Genomic DNA, 23284 nt, shown 5'->3' with positions numbered 1-23284 from the left:
GGTTCTATGGTGTAGTGGTTAGCACTCTGGACTTTGAATCCAGCGACCTGGGTTCGACTCCCGGTAGGACCTTTAACCATGTCAATTGAATGAAGAACATTGAAATGGTTGATGATAGATGCAATTAACTCCCTTTTACTAGATTGTAACTTTTCTTATCCTGATGTAAAAAGTTTTCTTCACTCATGATCCAACAAGTGATATAATATTCCAAGTTTGTTTGGTGGGTCTACCAAAATTTCTTGCTTGCTTTCTTTCCTACCCCCATGTCTACCAAATGAAGGTCTTAGGTATAACTTAAGACGCATCAGCAAGGTTGGACATGAACCCTGCCCACCCCATCACCATTCTGTATCAGCTCCTTTTACTATAAGAATTGGATCAAGTTACATCCATAAACCTCAACTAAATTAAATCTTGTGAAGATCAATTGATGTCCCACATGCATATATATAGATAATCTGAATCTATTAGTCTGTTTATTATTGATATGAATGACCTGATACACACTTCCAAGCTGTTCACACATTTTGACATATCCATGGTCTGTTAGGTGCAGAAGGTCATTTCATCAAGAGAAAGAAGCTATGTTGAAAGCAATAATCTTGGGTGTCTGATTACCCTCCGAAGGATTCTGATGGCTCCCAGCCCTGCTCACTTCTTATTTAAGTAGATTATAGAAAATCTTTGGCTTTCTGTAGTCTGAGATGCTTAAGGCCTGCAACCAAAATTGTTTTACATATCAGCCCTAATATGTTAGTCAGTATAAACAAAAACAACTACATTCAGAAAAGCACAACAGCCTACCTGCATTGCAAATGCTATGTGCATTAACGTGGGTTCTGACCATGGCTTCCCAATAAATTGAAGGCCAATTGGCAAACCTGCTTTGTCATAACCAACCTATCAAGGAGACAAGGAGAGTTCATATTAGTAAAGTTTGTACTGTTTGAATGAAGCTGATAGCCACTAATAAAGAACAACATAACAATGTAAAGATCAGAAGTAGTTGTAGTAGTAAGTTTGTACTGGAACAGTCACAGCAGGTAGTCCCAAAAAATTTCCTGCTATCTGATATCGAACAAGTGCAGCTGAAATAATGACAAAATGGTCAACTTCCATTATGCAATACCTTCCCTTTACTAACTGTATTGATACTGATAAAGCATGAAAATATTTAAACATAAATACATACTGGAAAATTAGTCAAAACTGTAAGCAGGATTAGCATGTGGATAGCACTATGATGTTAGGCATTTCGTACCTCCATTTATGTAGTCAAGTTCACCAGTCTTTAGAGCATCGTCAAATATTGAGTATGCAGTCACACTGTTTATATATAAAATCAAAGTTCATAAAACTTAAAAGTCAAAGACTAGAAGGTGCTACTGACAATCTTATCTAGAGCCTTGGAGAAATATAGATGCAAGCTGATGCAGTAAAAAAGAATTTACCCTGTTGTTGGAGCAACTATGACATCTGCCTTGGCAAATATGTTGTTATGAATCTGCATTTGACGGTTCCTGCATGTGTAGTCAAGCTACATTATTTAGCAAGTTTGCAGAATGTAACATCAGAACCACATAAACCTGTGTGCATCTTCTAATGTGAAGCATGCCTACAGAGGTTTGACCGCTAATATAAGTAGACTTTAAAGAATACTTTGTTGACATTGACTTTTTACTTCTTGAAATGGTTTCTATTTTCATAAGTGAATAAACTTTGAGCTATTTCGCATGAAGCTTTTGACAAAATAGAAGCAAATGACTGATCAGATCATTAACAATCATTTATTTTATAAGTGACAAGTTACAGAAAATAATAAGTAAAACATTGGCTACCCTGTACCTAATTTTCTGGGCCTTTAAATACTCTTTGCTGTTGAAAGCACCATACACACTAAGTGCTACTCTTGCATCCCATCCTAATTCTGCAAAATCCCTATAATCAACAAGTTTAGACTGTCAGCATCTCAACTTTTAAATCCTGAAGAAAATGTACATATGAGGATAATGTGGAGGTTAAAGTCTAGAAGATAACTTACAGCTTTTCCAAATGAGAACTCAAGGAAGTGCTGCACTCGGAACCAATTGTCATGTAATGTGCCAGGCGCATTGCTTCTATCTCTGGTATAGTAACCTCTACAGTCTTGTGAATAACATACCTTTGCAGATTAGTGAGCAATCACTGGCGTTTAATTAATAATTCTGTTACATATGCTATTTTGAGATAAAAATAGAATCAATCAACTACCCCATTTGTATTTTGCACCAATGCTTTTTATATATCAGAAGGTTTATCATTTGATTACGCTTTAACAACAGAGAAGTTGATAGCTACGATAGTCTATATACAAAAAATCATAACATCAAAAGTCAAAACATGGGTAGATATTAGTTAAAAGAAACATCCATTGCTAATACCTTCCACTTGTAACGCTCACAGAGCAAGTGCAGAGCATTGGAGCAGCAAATTCTGATTTCATCGCTGCAATCATTGAACCACTAATTTCAACCAATTAGTGGTTCGAAAATAGAATGACCGGGATTACAAATCTCATTTTTTTAAGCTATAATTCATGATGAAAATGGACTTATATTAATTGATCATAATTAGATCACTAACCTCTCCATATCTTGCAAATTTGATGTCCGATATTAGATTTGTCGAGTTCAGCAGTGGAAAATATGCTTTGGGCTGGTAGGTTATCCATGAGCCAAAGAAGAAAAAGCAAAAGTTTTCCAAGCTTAGAGTGGCTCATAGTAAAAACTCTATGGTTCAGCAGTAAAGAGAAGGCATCGCAAGGCCATTATTAGGAACCAGCAAAACAAGGTCATAACTGAAAACAGATACTCTTAAAAGGGAGAATGGTCTGCATTTAGAACAACAACAGATACTCGGAATTTATGCGATCTTAAAGAACTTGTACTCACAGGTAAAGTGGTTGGCTGATTTGACGGAAGTTGGCCATTAATAGCTGCATAACTGAAAACAGAAAACTAATCTGAATCATAGCTACGACTAACAAAGTCACCTATGGAAGTCAAGGAAATGTATTGACCAAAAAGAAGGGCAAAGAATACTTACACAATAAATGCATCCTCTAAGGTGCCTGCTAGTATTCCAACCATCCCCACTGTCCAGTTCAGAGGAAGAACACTGGAAACATCACATGCATTTTCAGATATTGTCTAGATCTTTCATCTAATGCAACTTATATATGATTATTTTACCTATACAAGTTCTCACCCTGAATGAGGTATGCGCCCAAAAGTCGGTTTGAACCCAACAACACCGCAAAGAGATGCAGGCATCCGCACAGACCCTATACAGAACCATAGATGATATATTGGTCCTTTAAACTTATTTACATGGTACAATTTTGTAAAGAATAATCCAGAATAATTTTTCTTTCTTCTTTTTGTGACGTCTGTCTGTCATAGTATTGATGAAGCACACGTCTCATGCTCAATACCATTACTGGATAATATGAAAAGAATTCCACAAACTTCTTCTATGTTGGAGGTAACAATAAAGGATATGACTGTAGTTTGGCTCTTGAAGGTTAAATCTAGATGTCTACCATTGAGTTTTGGAAATCCAACAGAATCAAAAGAAAAAAGTCAGTGCTGACATTCATTTGCAAAAATAACTGCCTCAGCCACCTTGGAGTACTTTAAAAGGTGGAAGAGTCAAGCTCTATTTTAGTTGTACTTCTGTTATAATACTTACTCTTTATACTTTTACATTCATATAAACAAAGACTTTGCATTTATTTTGATTTACTAAGCATGAGAATAAACTACTGCACTAGAATTTTGATCACATAGACCAAAAGAAACAGAAGACTCATGCAGTTGTAGTGAAGACAGATTAACTTTTACTATTAACTCAGGAGGCTAGTTGTTGTTTGAGTTGCCAAGGGCATCTCAGATCTCAGTTCTAACATTAATAAGAAGTCTTCCAAGAATCTGCACTAAATGAGTTATTTACAATCCATACATTAATGAACTGCAATACATAACTAGGTTTAATACTTCTACAAGTATTATTCATGCAGTAACTTATGATGAGAATTTTAGTTAATCAAAAAAATAATGGTATCAATATTTCCTTTCTTAAGAAGTTATCCTAATGCTAAATATGATTTAGTCAGAATCATTGTTCTTAATTTTGTCAACAAATGTTGGTGGTTGTTTACTCATAGTGAAGGATGATATACTTACCTCCCCCATCAACACCAAGGGCGACAGGGCATAATCCTGCAGATACTACTGCAGCAGATCCACTAGAAGAACCACCAGTGATTTTGTTCGGGTCATATGGATTTCTAGCAGCCCTGCAGCATTCACAAAATGAACATACTACCATCTTTAACTTTTTGCATCGAAAGGACTTAGACAAGGCAATGGAAAGTAGTGTTTAAATTTAGTGACGTTGGTTGCCTATAAATTAATTGATAATACTTTATATGGGTAAAATGGCGAAACAAATTCATGGAGAATATTAAAGTATTTACATTTGGCATTTTTGGTATTAGGGAAATGAAGCAGAATAGTCAATTCTTACCCATAGTGAGGATTTATCCCACTTGTTCCAGCTCCAAGCTCATGCATATTAGTCTTCCCAACAATTATAGCACCACAGGATCTGAGGCGCATAACACAGCATGCATCGCCTTTGCAAGATCTAACCTTGTGCAGCCACTTTGTACCTCCTAGAAGAATCAAGAATAAAATAGGGACATAAAGTACCATTAACAAAAGAAAATTGATGTGCGTAAAAAACATTGAATCACCTGTAGTTGGATATGGAGAACAATCTATTTCATCCTTGATAGCAATTGGGACTCCATCTAGAGCCGATATTGGCTCCCCTGAAGAAGAGAGCAATGAGAGCTATGTGAAGGTCTATACCATATTGACAAAAAGATTCCACATGAAAATGAAAGTCTAACTTTTGCTAAGTTTCGAATTCAATAAACTGTTAACTTGTTTAGCAGATGCAGCATCATGGAGAATACATATGTCCTTATGATACAGGAGAATGCCAACAAACAACGTCTCAATAAAAAAGCACATTAAGATCTGCAACAATGGTGATTTAATTGCACCAAAAACGTTACCTCTTTCATACCGAAGAGTTGACTCTGTAGCTTGCCTTAGGATATCTTCAGCATCATAGTTAATGAAGAAGGACATTGGCAACGGATGACTGGAGGATTCACGCACGGCATCTATAAACCGCTCTGCAACCTGTACAATTGAGAATTGATTTCCATGACCATGGTAAACTAAAACAAAAGATTAAGGTTTCAATTCTCGGAAAAAGTATGGATACAAGCAAGCTTGGTAGAAAGGCTCAAAAATGATTCTTTGGGTGAATATATAATCACATATATAAATGGGAAATCAACAATATGCCATAAGCTAAACAGCCTAGAATGATACCATCCGTGGAGTTATCTCTCCAGAATTGTATGCTCTTGAATAGTCTGTTATTGTCCAGCGACGGAAGCAGCTGCTTTTCAAATCATCTAGTGACTTCTCTAATGTTAAGGGAAGGCAATTTATTGCATGCTGAACTCGTTCTGGAGGAGATGCCTCAGAGTCAATGTGTTTGACTTCTTGTTCATTAAGGTCTGTGTTGATATAATGAAATTAGACAAAAGACAAGAAGTAAATATATTTGAAAACGAAACGCGCTTTGATTTCTTGACATGTGGATGTAAGGTATGTTTAACTGACGATAAACAGAAGCTTACAGAACTACTAGCAAAAAAGCAGTATAAATTTATATGACCTATCCCATTCTTAAGACATCATACCCTAGGCTAGATGGACTTCTCTTTTATTTTTCCTTTCTTTTCCCCAGATGTTGGTGCAAGAATATACAAGACCAATTCTGACCTACCTGCAACTATTGTAGCCCAAACACTGGAATGGAGTGATGACATTATTCTTATAGTTTCTCTTACAGTCCACTAGATGCAACATTACTCCGCTTTGCAAATGGAAGTGATAGAAATTTCGTAGACATCTTAATGGCAGCAAACATTACGATGCAATGTTTGAGTAGTTTTAAAATGCTTCCATAAACTGATTTTACTCTAGATGTAGACAAAAGTCTGATCCTATTTATGTGATGAAGATGAACCAGCTGCTCTATCCAAGAATTTGTGAAAAGTAACAAACGCATACATACCCACGAAAGGATGCAAGGGAACAAACATAGGTGACTCCTCCAGTGTTGCATTCGAAACAAGCTGCTCAGGGGGAAGACATTCTTAGTAAGAAAAAACAATTTGTGGGCAACTCAACTCTACCCAAAGTAGAAAACAAGTTAAGTCAGAGAGAATTTTGAAGAAAATGGCCAACAACAGAGGTGTTTTTGAGCAAAAATCTGCAATAAGATAAAAGTTGGAAGTATTTTTGAGGAAAGACTTTCTGCTAATAAAAATCTGAATTTGGGTGTTTTGAGACAAGTTGAATTCTTAGTTAAGGGGGAGAAATCTGCAGCTATACAATGTTTATTTATTTATTTGGTCCTCAATTGAGATAAGTTAAGAAACCAAGCCTTGGAAGGCGCAATAACTAGGACCCCTTCTAGTTTGAAATTGAATTAAGTCAGAGTGAAACAGAACCTTGAAAGTCAAGACAGAGATAAATGTTAGTTGGAGCATGTCAGTCCAGGTCCCAAATTGTAGGTTTACATGAAATTCAATCTAGGTCCATATCTTTTCCTTCTTTGAGATATTTTCTGGCAAATTTCTGTCTCACCAAACAAATTTGAGAGAATTAAGAGGAAAGAGCAAGAAGTACAATGGCAACAAAAAAATTTTTACTTTTTTGTGAAATCATTCTGAGATATTCCTAACTTGAAGCCAATAAGTCTTTGTACTTTGTACTTTCCGGAATAGAATCATAGGAAAATTTCATTAAAGTGCCATCACATGGGTGCTAGTGAAACAAGGTTTGAAACAGGGTTGCGGCCGTTGAACCGCAGTGCCGCACTTTGTCTCTAGTCAGGTAAATTAAAGGTTTGAGACCATAGCCAGGTCATGTTAATGTAACTGTGAAAGGACCATTGACTGGCATTCCTTCAAGGTCATGCAAAAAAGATTAATTATAAATGGAATTTTTATTGGGAGAGAGAGAAAATTAAGCAAAAGAGAAGTCTGCACCTTGTGAATTAGATTGTTCCTCTTCAATATGTACAACAACAACGTTCCAAAGATCCTTGACTCCAGAAACCAGGCAAAGATTTTAACCAGAAATCCAGCCATGCGAGGAGCTATATGCAGAGAAGGCAATAAAATTCAGAAAGACAGCAGACAGAGAAAGAGAGTGAAATTGGAAGATCATGCAAGTAAAACATGGTATTCAAGGGTAGTGATCCTAAGTTCAACTGCTTGAATTGAATTCCAAAAATCAAAACAGTTTACTCATTTAAACCAGAAAGTTAAAGCAGTAATTCATCAGGAGGCATATGTGAATGATATAAGTCAATAAGGGACTTGACAGATTGATCGTTTCAGTCACAAAACAAAGAAATTCTCAAACAATTCGATGAAGGCAGGACTTCCAAGCTGTCGGTTTCTGAAGCTAACAGCATATATACAACTTCCGACCAGTACTTTTATAATTGTACTGAGTCTTGGAGCAACAGCTTGAGGCAGAGTGATTGAAACCACAAAAGCAAATACGAGATTAGTGTAAAAGAGAAACAACAGCAAGGTGGTGATGATGGAAGTAGTGCAGAAAACCTTTGACATTGGCTTGGAGGTAAAACTCATTGCTGGCAGGACCAAGATCAATCTGCACCACGGGCTTGTAGACGGCGCCGGCAGCCCTGAACAATCCCATTTTGCTGGAAAACTTGTGGACTTGGTGGGGGGATGGTAGTTGCTTCTCAACAGACGAGAGGTTCAACAATAAAAACAATGTTTTCCAAGCAATACGAATATAAAAATATATAATTTATATGCAAGTTGGATCGGATAGAACAGAAAGTGACATTAGAGTGTGCGGAGATGGCAACAATAATGTTTGCCAATATCAGCATTACTAGGTCATAGTTAAGATCAATCTCTTCATTGCTTTGATAACTGCTCCTATTTACAGACTATAAATCGCAAAAAAAACAAAACCCTTTTTAACGGTATTTTGATCTGGGGTAAGTGCAGTCAGCTAAAAGGTTGGGCAGTAGCCAATAAGGGTCCCCAGACAGGCTGCCAAAAGAGCCTCCTGTTTATGTTTATTCATTCTTGTATAAAAGCACACAGCACACAGCACACAGCACACAGCACACAGCTGTTAACTATATATATACACACACACACATTGAATTCTGAATGTAAACATTAGACTACCTTCCTTTAAAAAGAATAGTGATGAGCAACTTTTATTGTTCTAGCTTGTGGTAAGGCAATTCAAAGTAAAATAATTTAAAAACTTTTTTAAATATTATGTCAAAATTAATGTATTTTGCATTACTTCTTTCATTGGTCTTAGGTTTTACTTTGCATACTTTCAACCATGTAGAAAACTTTGAAGTAACTTTTCCTTTTCCTTTTTCTTTTTCTATTGAGCTAGCTCTTCACTAAAGAATTGAAAAATATAAGAAAAATCTTTCCAGGTAAAATCTTAAATAAAATAGTGTTATTAGTTTTCGTAGCAAACACGATGGTGGAAATGGAGTGATAAGATTTATTATTTTATTATTATCATTATTTACATATATTGTCATCGTTCATATAAATAAACATCAATTATTGATTATTATAAATATTAAACATGAAAATATTATTATATATATAAAAAAAAAATATTTGATGCACTAACATTGTATAACTTTCATATATTATCATTCATCAGATTACTTAATTTTGATACCTTATTAATGAGATATTATTTTAAAGAAAATAAAAGATTGATGAGGTCTGAAAACCATATCAGGTTTTGATATAACTTTTTATTTCTTTTAAAAGAATATCTTATTAATGAGATGTTAGGATTTGATAGTCTTGTGTTATATATCGAAAGTACGTACTATTAATGTATCAAATATTAATTATATATATATATATATGAATATATTAAAATATGGTAGGAAAAATACATAAACATGAGTCAAACCCCACAGGGGAATGGAGAATAAGGAGTAAGAATTGATTAATTATAATTATTTAAAATATCACTTATTATTTTATATCTGTGACACTGATGCGAAAAATGAAAATATCACATGATTATATTAATATGTCTTATTATCATCATTATGATGTATCAACATGTCATGTCAACATTACATGATATAAAATGATAAATATTATTTTGATTAATAATAATTAATTAATCATTAATTATAAGAATTTACTTGATTCAAAAGTAAAATAAAAAAACTTAATTAAATTTGATAAAAAGAATGAAAATTTATTTGAATTTTTTTTTTTTTGTAATTCATGCACTTTATACTTAAAAAGATATTACAGTCACATGAGCATTTAACTAGTTTATTAATAGAAGTGTGCTTGCATCATTCAATAGGAAAGCTTTACAACGAGAGGGAAGCTTATGCAATGAGAGAGAGACAGAGAGAGTGAATGAGGTGGGGAGGTTTAATTAATGGAAGTAATTGCGGTGGGGTTTTCCCACAGAAGTCAAGACGCCAGCCTCACTATATCAACTAATAGTCTAGTAATACAGATTTGGTGAAGTTCAGCAAGTTTACAAAGTAGATACGAAAATTCCAAATCATGGCAACAAAATCATACAATAATTGTTTAACTTCTCCGGTGGGTACACCCATACCCTTCTGCTTCTTTGGCCCATTATTATTTAATGCTCAATGCCATTGATGACAACAAGGGTGGATTTGCTCTCTGAGGGTAATTAAAAGGGCAGTCAATTTTAGGCGTGGATTCATCCAATTCAAGTTCCGAGATCTGTAGGGAGTAGCACAACAACTTTTTGCGGCGTTTAATGGTGTGCAGTGTGATTCGTTCTTGCCTACCAATTGCTTCCTACTCTTTGCTGTCAGTGCTGGGGCCTGGCCTTTATAATTTTCAATTTGATATATAATATTAGAAAATGTCACTTGAAATATTTAAAAATTTTAAAATAATTTTTCATAAATTTAATTAAAGATAATAAAAATAAAAAAAAATTTAAAATAATTTTATTTTTTTTATTTTTTAACAAACTCACGCGAGCCCATTTGAGAAAAAATTAAAAAAAAAAAAAAGAAGAGAAGAAAATGAATGAAAGGTTGAATGTGAAAGGCGCAGAAGAGAATGGACAGACTGTATATCTAAAGCATTGATTTATTATGTTGTACGAAAGGGAACATGATGAAGATCCCTTTACTCGAAAATGGAAAACAATAGTCCTTGCTTCGTGATCCTAATTAAGGATAAAGGCCTTGTTGTGAATGTGTCCTGCTTCCACTCGAGATTAGGATGGATTTACGTCTTTGAGTGACACATTTCATATTCAGTCTATTAATCAAATCATATGTTACCATCTCACAAGTAATTCTCTAAAAATTCAAAAGGTAGGACAGGATGTCCCATAAAATTAATCCTCAAAAATCAAGTAAGGACATAAATTAATGCACTGACATAAATTAATGCACTACCACCTTCTCTCTTACCTCTTCAATTTCTGCTTTTCCCACCCTGTAGCTTATTCGCCTTTGATCTACGACATACACTAGCTGTCAGTACAACGGTTTGAAAGCAACGACTACGAAAGGTTCAAGTCTGCCCACAACTTCACAGAAAATATACTGGGTCTGCTTCTCAACTGACTTTTGGACCAGAAACAAAGGGCAGATCACTGCGAGGGCGTTGTAGTCACTAAAATCATTAACGAAGGTTAAGCATGATAAACGTTTTAACAAATTTAACAATCGATTAGTAATCATTATTATACCCATAAAATTTCAAATCAATTCCATAATTATTTTTATTGTATCAATAGAAAGTATTGTTTTTTTTTATTGTATGATTTAAATAATTTGAAATTTGATATACCTGATCAATGCTAATAGAGTTTGAAATAGTTGAAATATTAACCAAATATAAATCATACAAAAAGATATGAAAGAATGGTCGATCAAATTCAACGCAAAATAAGAGATCACAAGGATACTAGATTTGTCTGCCTTACCATCGTAAAATCTTTGAATATGAAGCACATAAGTCAAATTCTTGCACTTTGAGAATTAACAACTTATGTTTGTTCCCTGAAAACTGTTCAGCACTGAAATTGGTAAAGAGGAAATCTTTTTTAAGTACCCGTTTGACTTGATTTATATTTAACTTATTTTACTGCTTAAAAGTAAAAGCTGAGTTAAATAAGATTTCGTAAAAAATTTTACGTTTTTTTTTGAAAAATAAAATTTTTTTAAAAAAAACTTCAATTAGAAGCTTTCTCTTTAAAAAAAAAAAAACACGTAACTTATTAAGAGAGTTATTTTTTTCCAAAAGAATCATCTCTCAAAAAATACTCCCTCCCTCTCTCCCTATCAATCTCCCTATCCTTTCTTCCTTTCTGCAAATCATCATTCTTAGATTTTTTTTCGTCCTTACAAAAATTTAAAAAAAAAATTAAAATTCAAAACTACATTAAAGTATTATTTTTTCTTTTTTTTTTCTACTTTGTTTTTCATTTTGTTCTCTATTTTTTTTATTTTGAAAACTCTCTTTATTAGTTGATATTTCTTAATTTATTATTTGATATGACAATTATATGATGTTTATTTATTTTTAACTTCTTTATAGTATATATAATTTTTGATGATTATGATTGAAATAATTAATTAAATAAGTTAATGGTTGTTGAGATAAATTAGATGAAAATTAAAATAATATTTGTTGATTATGATTGTTGAGATAATATTGTTCATAAAAGTGAACTTTGTTAATAAGAACATCAATAACTAAACGTGATTTTCCTGAATTATTACTGACACCCTAAACTTCTCTTTTTTTCCTCCATTGTTAAAGTTTAAGGTTTTAATAGTCGACTCTCTACTTTCTTCCATCTCTCATTTTTTTTTTATTTGATTCAATTTTTCTCTTGATTTTATTTATTTATTATTATTGAATAAAAATTATTTATAAATTATGTGTTACTTATAAATTATTTATTGAACTCTTTTTTTTATAATTTATTATTAATTATAAACTTTATGTTATATAAAAATCTTTTTTATATTTTCAAAAATTTATTTTAAATAGATAAAAAAATAAAGTTAATTTGTTTTATTTTGAATAAAAAAATTCATAATTAATAAAATATTATTTATTAAATATCTTTTATGGTAATTTTAATTAAAGTTAGAGCTTATATAAATTATTTTGCCAACAGCTTATCTATGAAAAAAAAAAACTTATAAAAAGTAAATTTACCAAATAACTTTAATTTAATTTTAAAAGCTATTATTTTTCATAAAAACTTTATAATAATTTTTAAATTAAAAAAAAATAAGTCCAACATGCTCTTAATTAATCCATGACGTAGAAGGTGACATTCAATACATGATTCAAATGATGTAATCAGCCTTGCTTCCTAACAGAGTAACAGTGATCTATGAGCCCGAAAGAACCTTTGTTATAGTGCTCTGTACTGATGCAACTGAATCTATGGCGGACTTGGCGAACCAGCTGAGTCCCACCTTAAATCTGTGCTCATCGGTCGGTAATCTGATCAAGTACGCTATTTTCCTTGCTGACATGATGTAAAATTGGTTAAAAACTAAAAATAGAAGAACAAGTAGACATGCAAGAGGATATTGAGAGAAATCAGTGCACAAAAAACTTACCAGCATGACCAATAGCACCTTCTAAGGTTAACCCCTCAATGAAACTTGGTGAAATGGCAGCATCATTTCTCCCCAGGGTCATCATCTCTCCCAGATTCTGGAATCTGGTACCCAAACATGATAGTTTTAGAAAACTTATTCTGGTTCAAGAACTTGAATACAACTTAAGGCAGTACACCAATCTTGAGCATACAAATTGACATAAATGTATGACTACCATCTTCAGTGAACACATGCACCCACTCACACAGATGCTGTCCACCAACAACACATAACTATGTTCCCAAAGACTTTACATATTCCACTACACTGGATAAAAAGCAGATGTAAAATTGGTGGCTGCAAGGAAAAAAAATACTAACAGAGCATACTATTATTTGCATGCTAAACAACCCAACAATTGAGGGAGCTGAGAGAATGCAATCTAGACTTCCATAACAATTTTAAAATATGTAAAACATCTACCGTCCAAGTATGATTAACTCTTTATCAAAATATCAAACGAAGCAACTGCAGCATGAATTTTGGGACTACATGTTATCAGGAACTTCAGATCACCTTTCACCCCTAATTTTCATATTAGACTTATTTAACAGCATCGAGTATGTCCATACATATGTGAGTACTTTTCATCTTGTGAAAAATTTCAAGGAATCAATTAAACCAGTTAATATGTAAACTTGATGAAGAAGATAAACAATATGCATGCTCCATTGAAATAAAACACTAGCAAACAAGACGAAGAGTAGGAGAAAAGAAAAAGAATATCAAGCTACTGGCTCAGAGAAAAACAGAAAAAACTTCATTGATGCAATTTTAACTTTCGTACTAGTAAGTGACTGAATTTCTAACCTAAATGGCAACAAAGGACGTTGATTAATTGCTGCCCATAGATTCCAACCAGCAAAATCTGCTTGCTGAAAAGCAACCTGAGAATGACAAGCAAGCAAGTCAATCAAACAAAAATTGGGATGATGAAAAAACAAAAATAAGGAAAAATTGATAGGTTGGAGAAGTTGTAGTTCTGGATCCAGTTGAAAACCTAAAGTTGCATTTAGAAAAACAACAAAAGTTTTGACAGGGCTTCAGCAAGCAGTGAAATGGAAATATATTCAAATCTTACAATAAAACTAAAGCATGTAGGTTATACCTGCGCTGTGGCCGGCAGAAGCCTTCCAGTTGGGTCCCTTAGAGCAGAAGAGTCACCAAGTGCAAATATGCGTGGGTGGCCCTTAACTTGGAGAGTTTCATCTGTTTCTGCTTGTCCCCTGGCATTCAAGGGAAGTTCATGGGGTTTGTCACAGGGTTCCAGTTCAGGAAGAAGAGCTTTGGACCCAACTGTCCATAACACCAAATCTGCTTCCAGAATTTGACTTTCTAATCCCCTTTCAGCAGGTTGCAGCTCCAAAACATATTTCTCAGAGTTGCATTCTGCAATATCCTTTCCTTCTCTTATCCCAGTGGCATCTGCTGAAGCTTCTACATCACTTACTCTCTGTATGCAGCGAACAAAATAACCCAGGAGAAGTTGAACTTTCCTAGATGAAAGAACCTGGTACCAATAGCACAAAAATTATTAGAAAAAAGTTAAGGCTGCTACAAATACATACTGCCAACATGAGAACTAAAAGCATAAGACAGGATTATAAGAACTCCTAATGTCTAGGGGCACATATCATTGCATGAAGCTCAAAGATCCTATGCCTGATTCTTCGAAATAATATTGTAATCAGAGCATTGCAGAGAGATACGAACACATGTAAACAATGAAAAATCAACTTCTGCTTGAAACTGAAATGATGATGCACTAGCTGCTATTTGAAAGATTTTTACATGTGTTTGCAGAATTTCGCCACCTTCTGTACATATGAATTTAGGAAAGCAAATCAAGTAATATTTCAAATGAAATTATCCCAATGCTAGAAGAATTTAATTTAAAGTTGTAACTTAATAGTATTCAACAACAAGAAGCCTTACTTTGGTTTTATACACCAAAAATATGTCATCAGCAAAAGGCATGCACCAAATAATAGGGTCCTGAATATGCCTCGAAAATTCATCCATTACCAGTGTAAAATAGGTAAAAGCTCAAAGTTGATGCCTGGTATAAGCCCATTTCCATTTGGAAATAATTAATTATCCCTCCTTGGGCATGCAAATGTCACACATTTCCTCTGTAACTCAATTGTTAGCGATACAACCCTCTTTGTTTTTTCTCCAAAACCCGCCAAGGAATTCAATCTAGACCATATCACTTAATATAAAAAAAAAATTAAATGTTCTCCAAAAAGTTAGTGTCTTACTTTTAAGGCAGCTTCCCTATTTCCAGTTGGGGCAGTTGGACAGATTGTGGTTTCAACATTAATAGCCTGTACTATTCCTCTATCTTGTAGTCTCTCTGACACTGTGGCAGCTAACTCCACTCCAGAATAACCACAACCAACTACAGCCACACGAATAAGAGAACCTTTTCCAAAATTCTTCCGCTCCAATGCTCTTAACTTCTTGTCAACCTTCTGCATAAACAGGGGTAACATGTAAAGATGTAAAAACAACGGTAACATGTAAAGATATAAAACTCAGATTTCAGCAAACTAGAACCTAAACCAAGACTCTTTTGAGCCAAGGGGGTAGCTGGAGGGCTCTTACACATGCATCCTCTAGGGTGGAGAATGGCAATGCAAACTCTAATGCACCCGGTACAATATCAAGTTTAGCTTCAGCTCCCAAAGCAAGAACCAACCTGGCTGCCCAAGATAAGATAAAAGAATATCAGATGGGCATTCAAAAAGTACAAGCAACTCAAATAAGAAAGCCCGTGTGTGCGGATGCTAATCAAGAAGACCATTTATGCAAAATTCCTAAATGTTTCCAGAGTTTTGAATTCCAATAGTCTTAGAATCATACAAGACCAATGATACATTTTTTCACACCAAATACCTAGAATATGTATTTCAGTGGCTCTAAGTCAAGAAATCATAGCACAAGAATGGAGGAGAAAGCAACATAGTCAATGAGAAGGGGTCTTTAAGACAAACCTTTACAATTATCATCATAACAATTAGTATTGGTAGTCAGGGTTATAAAATTATACCAGTCATACTCAATGAGAAGGCCACTTTCAAGCAGCACAGTACCCCCACAACTTGATTGTTTAGGACCATTAGTTCCCCAGTGGTCAGAGGGATGTAATAGTTTTACCCTGTCTTGGAAAAACTCAACACCAGTGTTTGCAAGTAACTCGGAAAAGAGAGGTGCAATTTCCCATGCATCTACTTCTGCACCAGAAAATAATTCTACTACAATCAAGCTCTTGCTTTCGTTTGAAAAGAATGTTCAACTAAATTCATTAAGCAAAATTATGTCCTCAGAATTTGATCCAGAAAACAAACCTCCAGATAGAAGCTCATACAACATTGGCTTAAAAACAAATCGTTCAGACTGATCAACTAGTAGCACCTGATCCCATATTCAATGACGTGACGAAATGAGTTGAGAAGGGGAGAAAATGAATTAAGAAACAATGTCTATGTCACCAATATCAATGTTTCAATTCTATTTTCTTTTTACCAGAAAAAAGGGTAATATGACATCACAAAACATTTTTCTTCCCAATACCAACATTTTGAAACGAAACACCTTCGTGGACAGAGCAGTGGTTAAAATCCATAGCATACATATATACACTTTCCTCTATGGAATTACATATGTTTGGACAAAACAGATGAAAAAAATGACTTAAAGGTCTCAAAAGTAAGAAAAATTAATTAAAATGAAAAGATGAAAAGCAATTACATGCAATTCATTAAATAATTTAAATAAAACCAAAAGAAGGTGGTAATATATGAGGCTTCCTCATTTTGAGGTCTTAAGAAGAGGATATGGAAAATTTTAGTGCTATGAATTGAATTTGAAAATTGCTCTCTTTTTTAATGTTGCTTTAGGAGTTGAAAAGGCATCTTTTCATACAAGCCTTTTGATTATATTTAGGGGATTTTTGTTGCTTAAAGGGTTAAAAAGGCTTCCTTTTGTACAAGCCTTTTTCTTATGACTAGGACATAGGTAATGATAAATGCAAATTTTAGGTTTCGTACATAGAACACCAATAGCTAGTAACATAGATCGACTATGACATATTTTGTGTAATGAAGAAAGCATTGTGAAGAAATTGATTATATTATACATAATCATATATTGATTATAATATAATTGGTTATATTAAATTAAAGAAAAAAGTTCAAGAAACTGTAGTTTTCAGATATCTACTCATATCAGTCAGCATATTATACATACTCTGCAGACTATGTCATTTTAAAAAACAACACAATCAAAATTTAATGTCAACACACCTGAGGTTTCTTGTCGTCTGGCCATACAAGTGATTCTAGCCTTAAAGCAGTGTATAAACCACCAAATCCGCCACCCAATATGCACACCCTGGGCCTCTATAAACAGAAATTCTGTCATTAACTTACAAAATAATCAGAAAACTCAAATCTCTTGCACTTTTTTCATGTGATATTGAGTTGACGCAGGTGGACAATTTTATTGTTTCATGTCCAATGCTGCTAGTATTAGAGGTTTTTTGCACGATTACTTAATTGTGTCGGGTTCATGTCGCCACTATATTTAAAGATATAGATACTTTAACTTTGACATGACACGATTATGACAGGATCTTTGCAAGTTAACCGGTCTTTATACTAAACTTTTTCAGTATTAATTGGAATGGTTTTTGTCAAACTGAGTTATTAGGAACTTCGACTGGCCCTTCCTTCCTTAGTCCATAGTTTATCGAAGTGGAGTATTATTCCCAACGCAATAGAGCAACAACGATAGAAAATGGGATTTGAATAAATTCCTAAGGTTAAAGGAAGGGGCCAAACCTTGTTATGAGGCCATGAGAAAATACGAGGCGTTTCATCAGCTTGGGATATTTCTGTTAAAGCTCCTCCGGCCTTGCCCCCCGTAGCGGCTGAAGCAAAACTGCAAGTCCTGAACTTCGATAGACCGGAGGGTCCAACCCTCAATCTCGTCGAATAACCAGGAAATAGTTGATTCCATTTCTTTCCCCCGCCAAAAATTCCTAATTAAAAAGAAACACACCATTTCTTGCCAAATCAGATAGTGCAAAGCAAAACGAAAAGAGGGGTAGAGAAATAAAGAGAGTACTGTTGAAAGGCAGGAGTGAAGCTGAAGCAACGAACGCCATTGAACATTGAACAAAGTGGTTAGTTAAGCAGAAATGGGGGTTAGTCTTTCTGTTTTCTACGGCTGCTTTTGGTGACACGCCGCAAGCACACCCAAACCGTCACTCAGCCGCTGTTGGACGCTGAGGTACGTGTTTGGACTTTGGATGGATTTGGGCAAGAGGCAATATCCACTAGTACTAAAATGCAGTTGAGATTTTATATTTGGTTGATCCATGTATATTAAAATTTTGATGCTCTTAAATTAAATTAAATTAAATCATATATATATATATATATGAAAATTAATAAAAAACAAAAATGATATGTATAAATTTTGATTTAAATATTTTTACTACTTTTTAATAGTAGATGCCACGTGACCCTCGTATCCGATCCTTTATCTATTATCATACGATTTTTATCTGACTTGCTTTCTTTTTGTCTTTTCAACTTCATAATGTAACTGGATTGCCACCTACGTAATTTTTTTGTCTTATAAGTTATTTTTATTATTAAAATTAGTATTATAAATACACCTGAATATTTAATTTTTTAGTTAATACATGATCTCTTACTTAAAAAATAAGATTCGAATCTTTTTTTTTCAAATCCATAATTTATATTTTATTCATTTATTATTGCTATGTAACTAAATAAGGTAACGAATTTAATTAAATTTATCAACAAATACAAAAATGTACAAAACCAAAGTAAAAAACATGCAAAAGTATAATCTAATAAGGATTAGTACTTGAAGTTTGAGTCTATGGAAAGGTATATATAATGTTCTTAAATAAGTCTTTATTTTGTTATTACATTCAATCAAATTACTATATTTTTATTTTAAATCAAATAGATATTTTGATTAAAATAATTGATTAACTGTCATCAGTTCAAATATCAATTGTTATTTTTTATATCACGTGGCGTTGATGTTGCACTAATATGATGTTAATGTGAAATATAAAAAAAATCATATAGTTATATTATCATGTCATGTTAACATGTTATGTCATCATATCATGTTAACATGTTAATGTCATATAATATAAAATGACAAGTCACATTTTAACTAACAACATTTAGTCAACTATTATTCATAAGGGTCTATTTGACTAAAAATAAAAGTACGCATGCTTGGTTAAACACGATAAAAGAATAAAATTTATTTGAATTTTTTGGATTTTTTTAGATATTGTGCTCTTAGCATAATACCTAAAAAAACCCATGAACTATATAAAAAAATTCAAATAATTGTTTATTCTTCTATTATGTCTAATCAAACACTTAATATTTTTATTTTGAATTAAATACACTCTTACAATTAAGGATCGACTAATTATCGTTAATCAACATGAGACCTATCATTTTATATCATGTAATGTTAATGTGATATGTTAACGTTGCCATAACAAATGGGTAATGTAACATGACAATGTGATTACGTAGCAATCTAGCCTTTCAGTATAACAAGTTAGCACCACATGATATTAAAAATGACATGTATTATTTTGATTAACGGTATTCTGTTAACCATTAATTATAAAAACTTATTTGATTCAAAATAAAAATATAAAAATAATAAAAAATAAAAAATTTATTAAAATTTTCTTAAATAATTAACAAAATTCAAAATATTATACCTTATGAAAATTATACTAAATTGTAAAGGAGAAATTTATTAAGTTCCATAATAGGTGGCTTTTTTATCGCTTAAAAGCAATCTCGGTAAATGTAATGGCTAGGGATGGCAATGAGTGCCTTTTAATAGGGTATCCACGGATATCCGACTTGATTATATAAGGTTATGATACTTTATACTCGAAGTACATGTTTGGATTGTAATTTTACTATCCGCATCGAGTTCGGGTAAGATTTAAGTAACACCCTTTGAGTACTCGATACTCAAACCTGATTATATATTATATAGCATATAATAAATATTTAAATATGTGCAATTTCATTGATGTTAGGAATCAAACCCATGCATGGACGAGAATTACTCTAAACCCTTTCCAACTTTCATTCATAATATACTATTATTAGTCAAAGTATTAATGATATGTCACTAATATATTTAAATAATAAAATTATTAAGTTATTAGTTATGTTTAAATAATATCATATGACAAGGAATAAACTTACTGTTATATACATACATATGATTATGTGTTAAAGTCATGGAATATGTAATTATAGGTTATATATTTTAAATGATATAAGTTATATTTTTTTTAATAGATATAAGTTATATGTTAATAATAATATATGATTAATAAATATCATATATATTAATATTATAATTATTTCACCTATAGTATATAGTATTATTTTGCCTAGTAAACCTATATCCTACATATATATAGCTTACATTAATAGGTTATAAATATTAATATATTTAATTTATATATAGACATTACTGTTTAATTATTATGATAAAATAATTTGTTAGTTATTGTTACTATATAAACAAAATTTGTAATTTACAAAAATTATAACTTATAAACTTATTAGCATTGCATTTATACCCATGTCAATAGAACATGTTAAAGTATTGCTATTAAGTGAAAATGATTATTAACAACTTTTCATTTATATGTACAAATAAGAATATAATATAGATAATAACTATAACTTATAATTTATTTGAGATATTTGTTTTTGGTGATTCAAGTTGTTATTTGATATATTAATTTTTGGTTATTTAAATTTAAATTTTATTATTTGTTTACTTTTATAAATTTAATTATTAGTAAATTTTATGAATGTAAAACATAATTTATTATTGTATACAGGTTCGGGGTTTATGTTCGGGTAATTAGATATCCATGAATAGTTTGATAATTTTTTTAAATAATTGGATTTCTAAACAGGTTCAGTTAATTATCGAATAGTAGGATGGTAATAGAGTTCGGATTTGGATAGTAAATTCTAAAAGTATTCATATAGTTATAAGGTCTGGGTAATTTATTTATTATTAAGGTTCGAATTTGAGTATTTCAAAATTAATAAGTACATCCTTGCATGAGAACTTCAATTTTTTCCCTTTTTTGAATATTAAAATAAAAAAATAATACTCAAATAATCTCTTGAACTATTTTAAAATATTTAAATAAATTTTTATTTTTTTATTACGTTTAATTAAGCTTTTATATTTTTATTTTGAATCAAAACCCTTATCACTAATGACAATTAGTCAATATACCACTTGTTATTTTATATCTACATAGTACTAACATGATTATAATCTCATATCATATTATCATCAATTATGATATGTTAACATATCAAGTCAGTTTTACAAGACATTGAATGACAAGTAATTTTTTTACTAAGTCAATTATTAGTCATAATGATTTATTTGACTCAAAATAAAACTATAAGAGAGTATTTGATTTAAAATAAAAATATAAAGACTTGATTAAATACAATAAAAGTATAAAAATTTATTTGAATTTTCTTAAATAGTTTAGAGATTTTTTAAATATTATACTTAAAATAAATAAAGTAAATAAAATTAAATTATTTACTCTTAAAATAAAAAGAAAGTGTTATTAATATATATGCATAAATGTCCATTATGTCACGATCCAAGAATTCATAGTAGGTTAAGCAACTCAGACAGATCAAACCACCTAGCCAAGACACAATAATATAATCTAAATTGAACTATTATATTTGATTATGTATTTTTATATTTGTATGTAAATTAAATTGAATTAAATCACATAAAGTTGGTAAATATTACCTTTACGGTTAATACGGCCTTTATTAATCTCGGTTTATTGTCAAATTTATTGATATCGGTTTATTGTCAAAGACTCAATTATACAGTTTAATTTCCGATTCAAGGTATACTTTCTTCGATTCTGATTGTTTTTAGTTTAAACCTGTTTTTCATTAGATCATTTCTAATAAAAACTTCACCAACAATTACAACCTTTAGTTTCGAGACATAACTACTCCATGAACTCAAAATTAATCCTTTTCTTTTTTCTTTTTTCAGTTTAAAGATTACATATATGATCAATAGCAACTTAAGTAATTAAATCAAACAAATTAATTTTCATAAAAAATAATTAAGTACATAACACAATAATAACTCTATCCTTTCACCAAGATAGTTTTGACAGAAGGTTTGTTGATAGTAAACCAGCTGATCTGAGAGCAGCTTCTCCATTCCTCCAGTTGGCGATCTGCATTCAAGTTAAGTTAAGATGTGAACAAGTGCAGGGCATAAAAGAAAATTGACAAGATATGAACCTCCACAGCCAGGGAGAGGGCTTACCTCTGCTACTTTGGTGCCAAAATGATTTTCAATTTTGGACATTATCACTGGTCCATATCACCACAGAGTAAGTTAAACACGGCTCCTGTAAATCAAATAGAAATAAATACATCTAAATAATTTGTTCTTCCGCAAGCAATTGGTTTGCTGCTTGAATCAATAACAAGTCTGGCTTCTTACTGATACATTCAAGTGTGACTGCACTTCACCCTCAAATTATAACCAAGTTGATGACACACACACACACTCACAAGTTATAACACAAAACAACTAGTGAATGACACCAAAATGCACATGTTGTCTAACAAAAATCAAAGCATAGGAACATCAAGAAAAAGCTTTACATTTTAGAATTACATATGTGGCCACCAGTCAGGCTTATCAAGCATCAGGAAGCAGTAATTAACACTTCTAATGAGAGATGAAATGAAATTCAATTGCCAGTATTAAACTTCTAAACAAGAAGCAAGCGTCAACATTTCTCCACATACTATCTCAACATTTCTTTATCTTGAGATTGTTGGAAAGATGTACCTTAAAGTACTTAATTAATAAGGATGAATCAGGTGCCCAATAACATTGGAAAATGAAATGAAATTGGTGCTCCATGCTACTGTTATAGAAGAAGCCTATACCTGGAAACTGTTCAGAATGAAGCTTGACCATGAGTTCTTTTTTTCTTCCCTTCTAATACTGAGAACAAAGAGCAGTATAAATTCTAAATTCCATCAACATCATAAACATGCAAACAAGCAAAACAAAGGTTACCTCAGCCAGCATATGATCCGCCTCATCAAACACGAGAATCTTCACACAACTCACAACCGCCGACATCCACTTCTTAATAGTGCCAGGAGTACCAATAACCTCTTGAGCTGTGATCGGCGGCCGTTTGGTAATCGGTATATAATCACTACTATCCATTGGAATGGCACATTTTGAAGTTATCCTGGTATGTTTCCCCATCTTCCTAAGA

At 32.3% G+C, this 23284-nt stretch overlaps 2 protein-coding genes and 1 non-coding gene across 3 annotated transcripts; 1 reads left to right on the top strand and 2 right to left on the bottom strand.

The window, feature by feature from the left end:
* On the top strand, nt 1-72 carry TRNAQ-UUG. Its single transcript has one exon. It is a non-coding gene; the product is annotated as a tRNA-Gln (tRNA).
* On the bottom strand, nt 407-7960 carry LOC18611965 (fatty acid amide hydrolase). Its single transcript, XM_007048490.2, has 20 exons — nt 7766-7960; nt 7184-7293; nt 6205-6265; nt 5451-5641; nt 5126-5255; nt 4799-4876; nt 4570-4717; nt 4227-4339; nt 3250-3325; nt 3088-3159; nt 2934-2985; nt 2626-2697; nt 2424-2504; nt 2045-2148; nt 1849-1941; nt 1455-1523; nt 1265-1329; nt 1030-1091; nt 808-903; nt 407-718 (listed from the first exon to the last, which is right to left on the bottom strand). Exons 1-20 carry the CDS (start codon nt 7863-7865, stop codon nt 662-664), a joined length of 1830 nt encoding a protein of 609 aa, XP_007048552.2. The 5' UTR covers nt 7866-7960; the 3' UTR covers nt 407-661.
* On the bottom strand, nt 12484-18219 carry LOC18611964 (alternative NAD(P)H-ubiquinone oxidoreductase C1, chloroplastic/mitochondrial). The gene is made up of 11 exons (XM_007048487.2): nt 18001-18219; nt 17715-17914; nt 17178-17273; nt 16221-16287; nt 15923-16106; nt 15478-15571; nt 15132-15344; nt 13979-14380; nt 13681-13757; nt 12829-12932; nt 12484-12734 (listed from the first exon to the last, which is right to left on the bottom strand). The coding sequence occupies exons 1-11, from the start codon at nt 18038-18040 to the stop codon at nt 12595-12597; spliced, it is 1617 nt and encodes a 538-aa protein (XP_007048549.2). The 5' UTR covers nt 18041-18219; the 3' UTR covers nt 12484-12594.

Source organism: Theobroma cacao, chromosome 1 (assembly GCF_000208745.1).
Source record: "Theobroma cacao cultivar B97-61/B2 chromosome 1, Criollo_cocoa_genome_V2, whole genome shotgun sequence".
NCBI classification, from domain to species: Eukaryota; Viridiplantae; Streptophyta; class Magnoliopsida; order Malvales; family Malvaceae; genus Theobroma; species Theobroma cacao.
The sequence above is the reverse complement of the archived record's forward strand: the minus strand, read 5'-3'. Positions and strand labels throughout refer to the sequence as shown.

Bases quoted from the DNA above. Each gene is read 5' to 3' on its own strand.
- LOC18611965 (XM_007048490.2), bottom strand. From the start codon at position 7,865: ATGGGATTGTTCAGGGCTGCCGGCGCCGTCTACAAGCCCGTGGTGCAG. The intron at 3,326-4,226 runs GTAAGTATATCA...GGTTCTGTATAG, and splicing joins CCTTGGTGTTGATGGGGGAG to GGTCTGTGCGGATGCCTGCA. The intron at 1,092-1,264 runs GTACGAAATGCC...TCATTATTTCAG, and splicing joins ACTTGACTACATAAATGGAG to CTGCACTTGTTCGATATCAG.
- LOC18611964 (XM_007048487.2), bottom strand. From the start codon at position 18,040: ATGGCGTTCGTTGCTTCAGCTTCACTCCTGCCTTTCAACA. The intron at 15,345-15,477 runs GTAAGAGCCCTC...CTGTTTATGCAG, and splicing joins CCACCCTAGAGGATGCATGT to AAGGTTGACAAGAAGTTAAG. The intron at 12,933-13,680 runs GTTAGAAATTCA...TTTGGGTACCAG, and splicing joins CGTCCTTTGTTGCCATTTAG to ATTCCAGAATCTGGGAGAGA.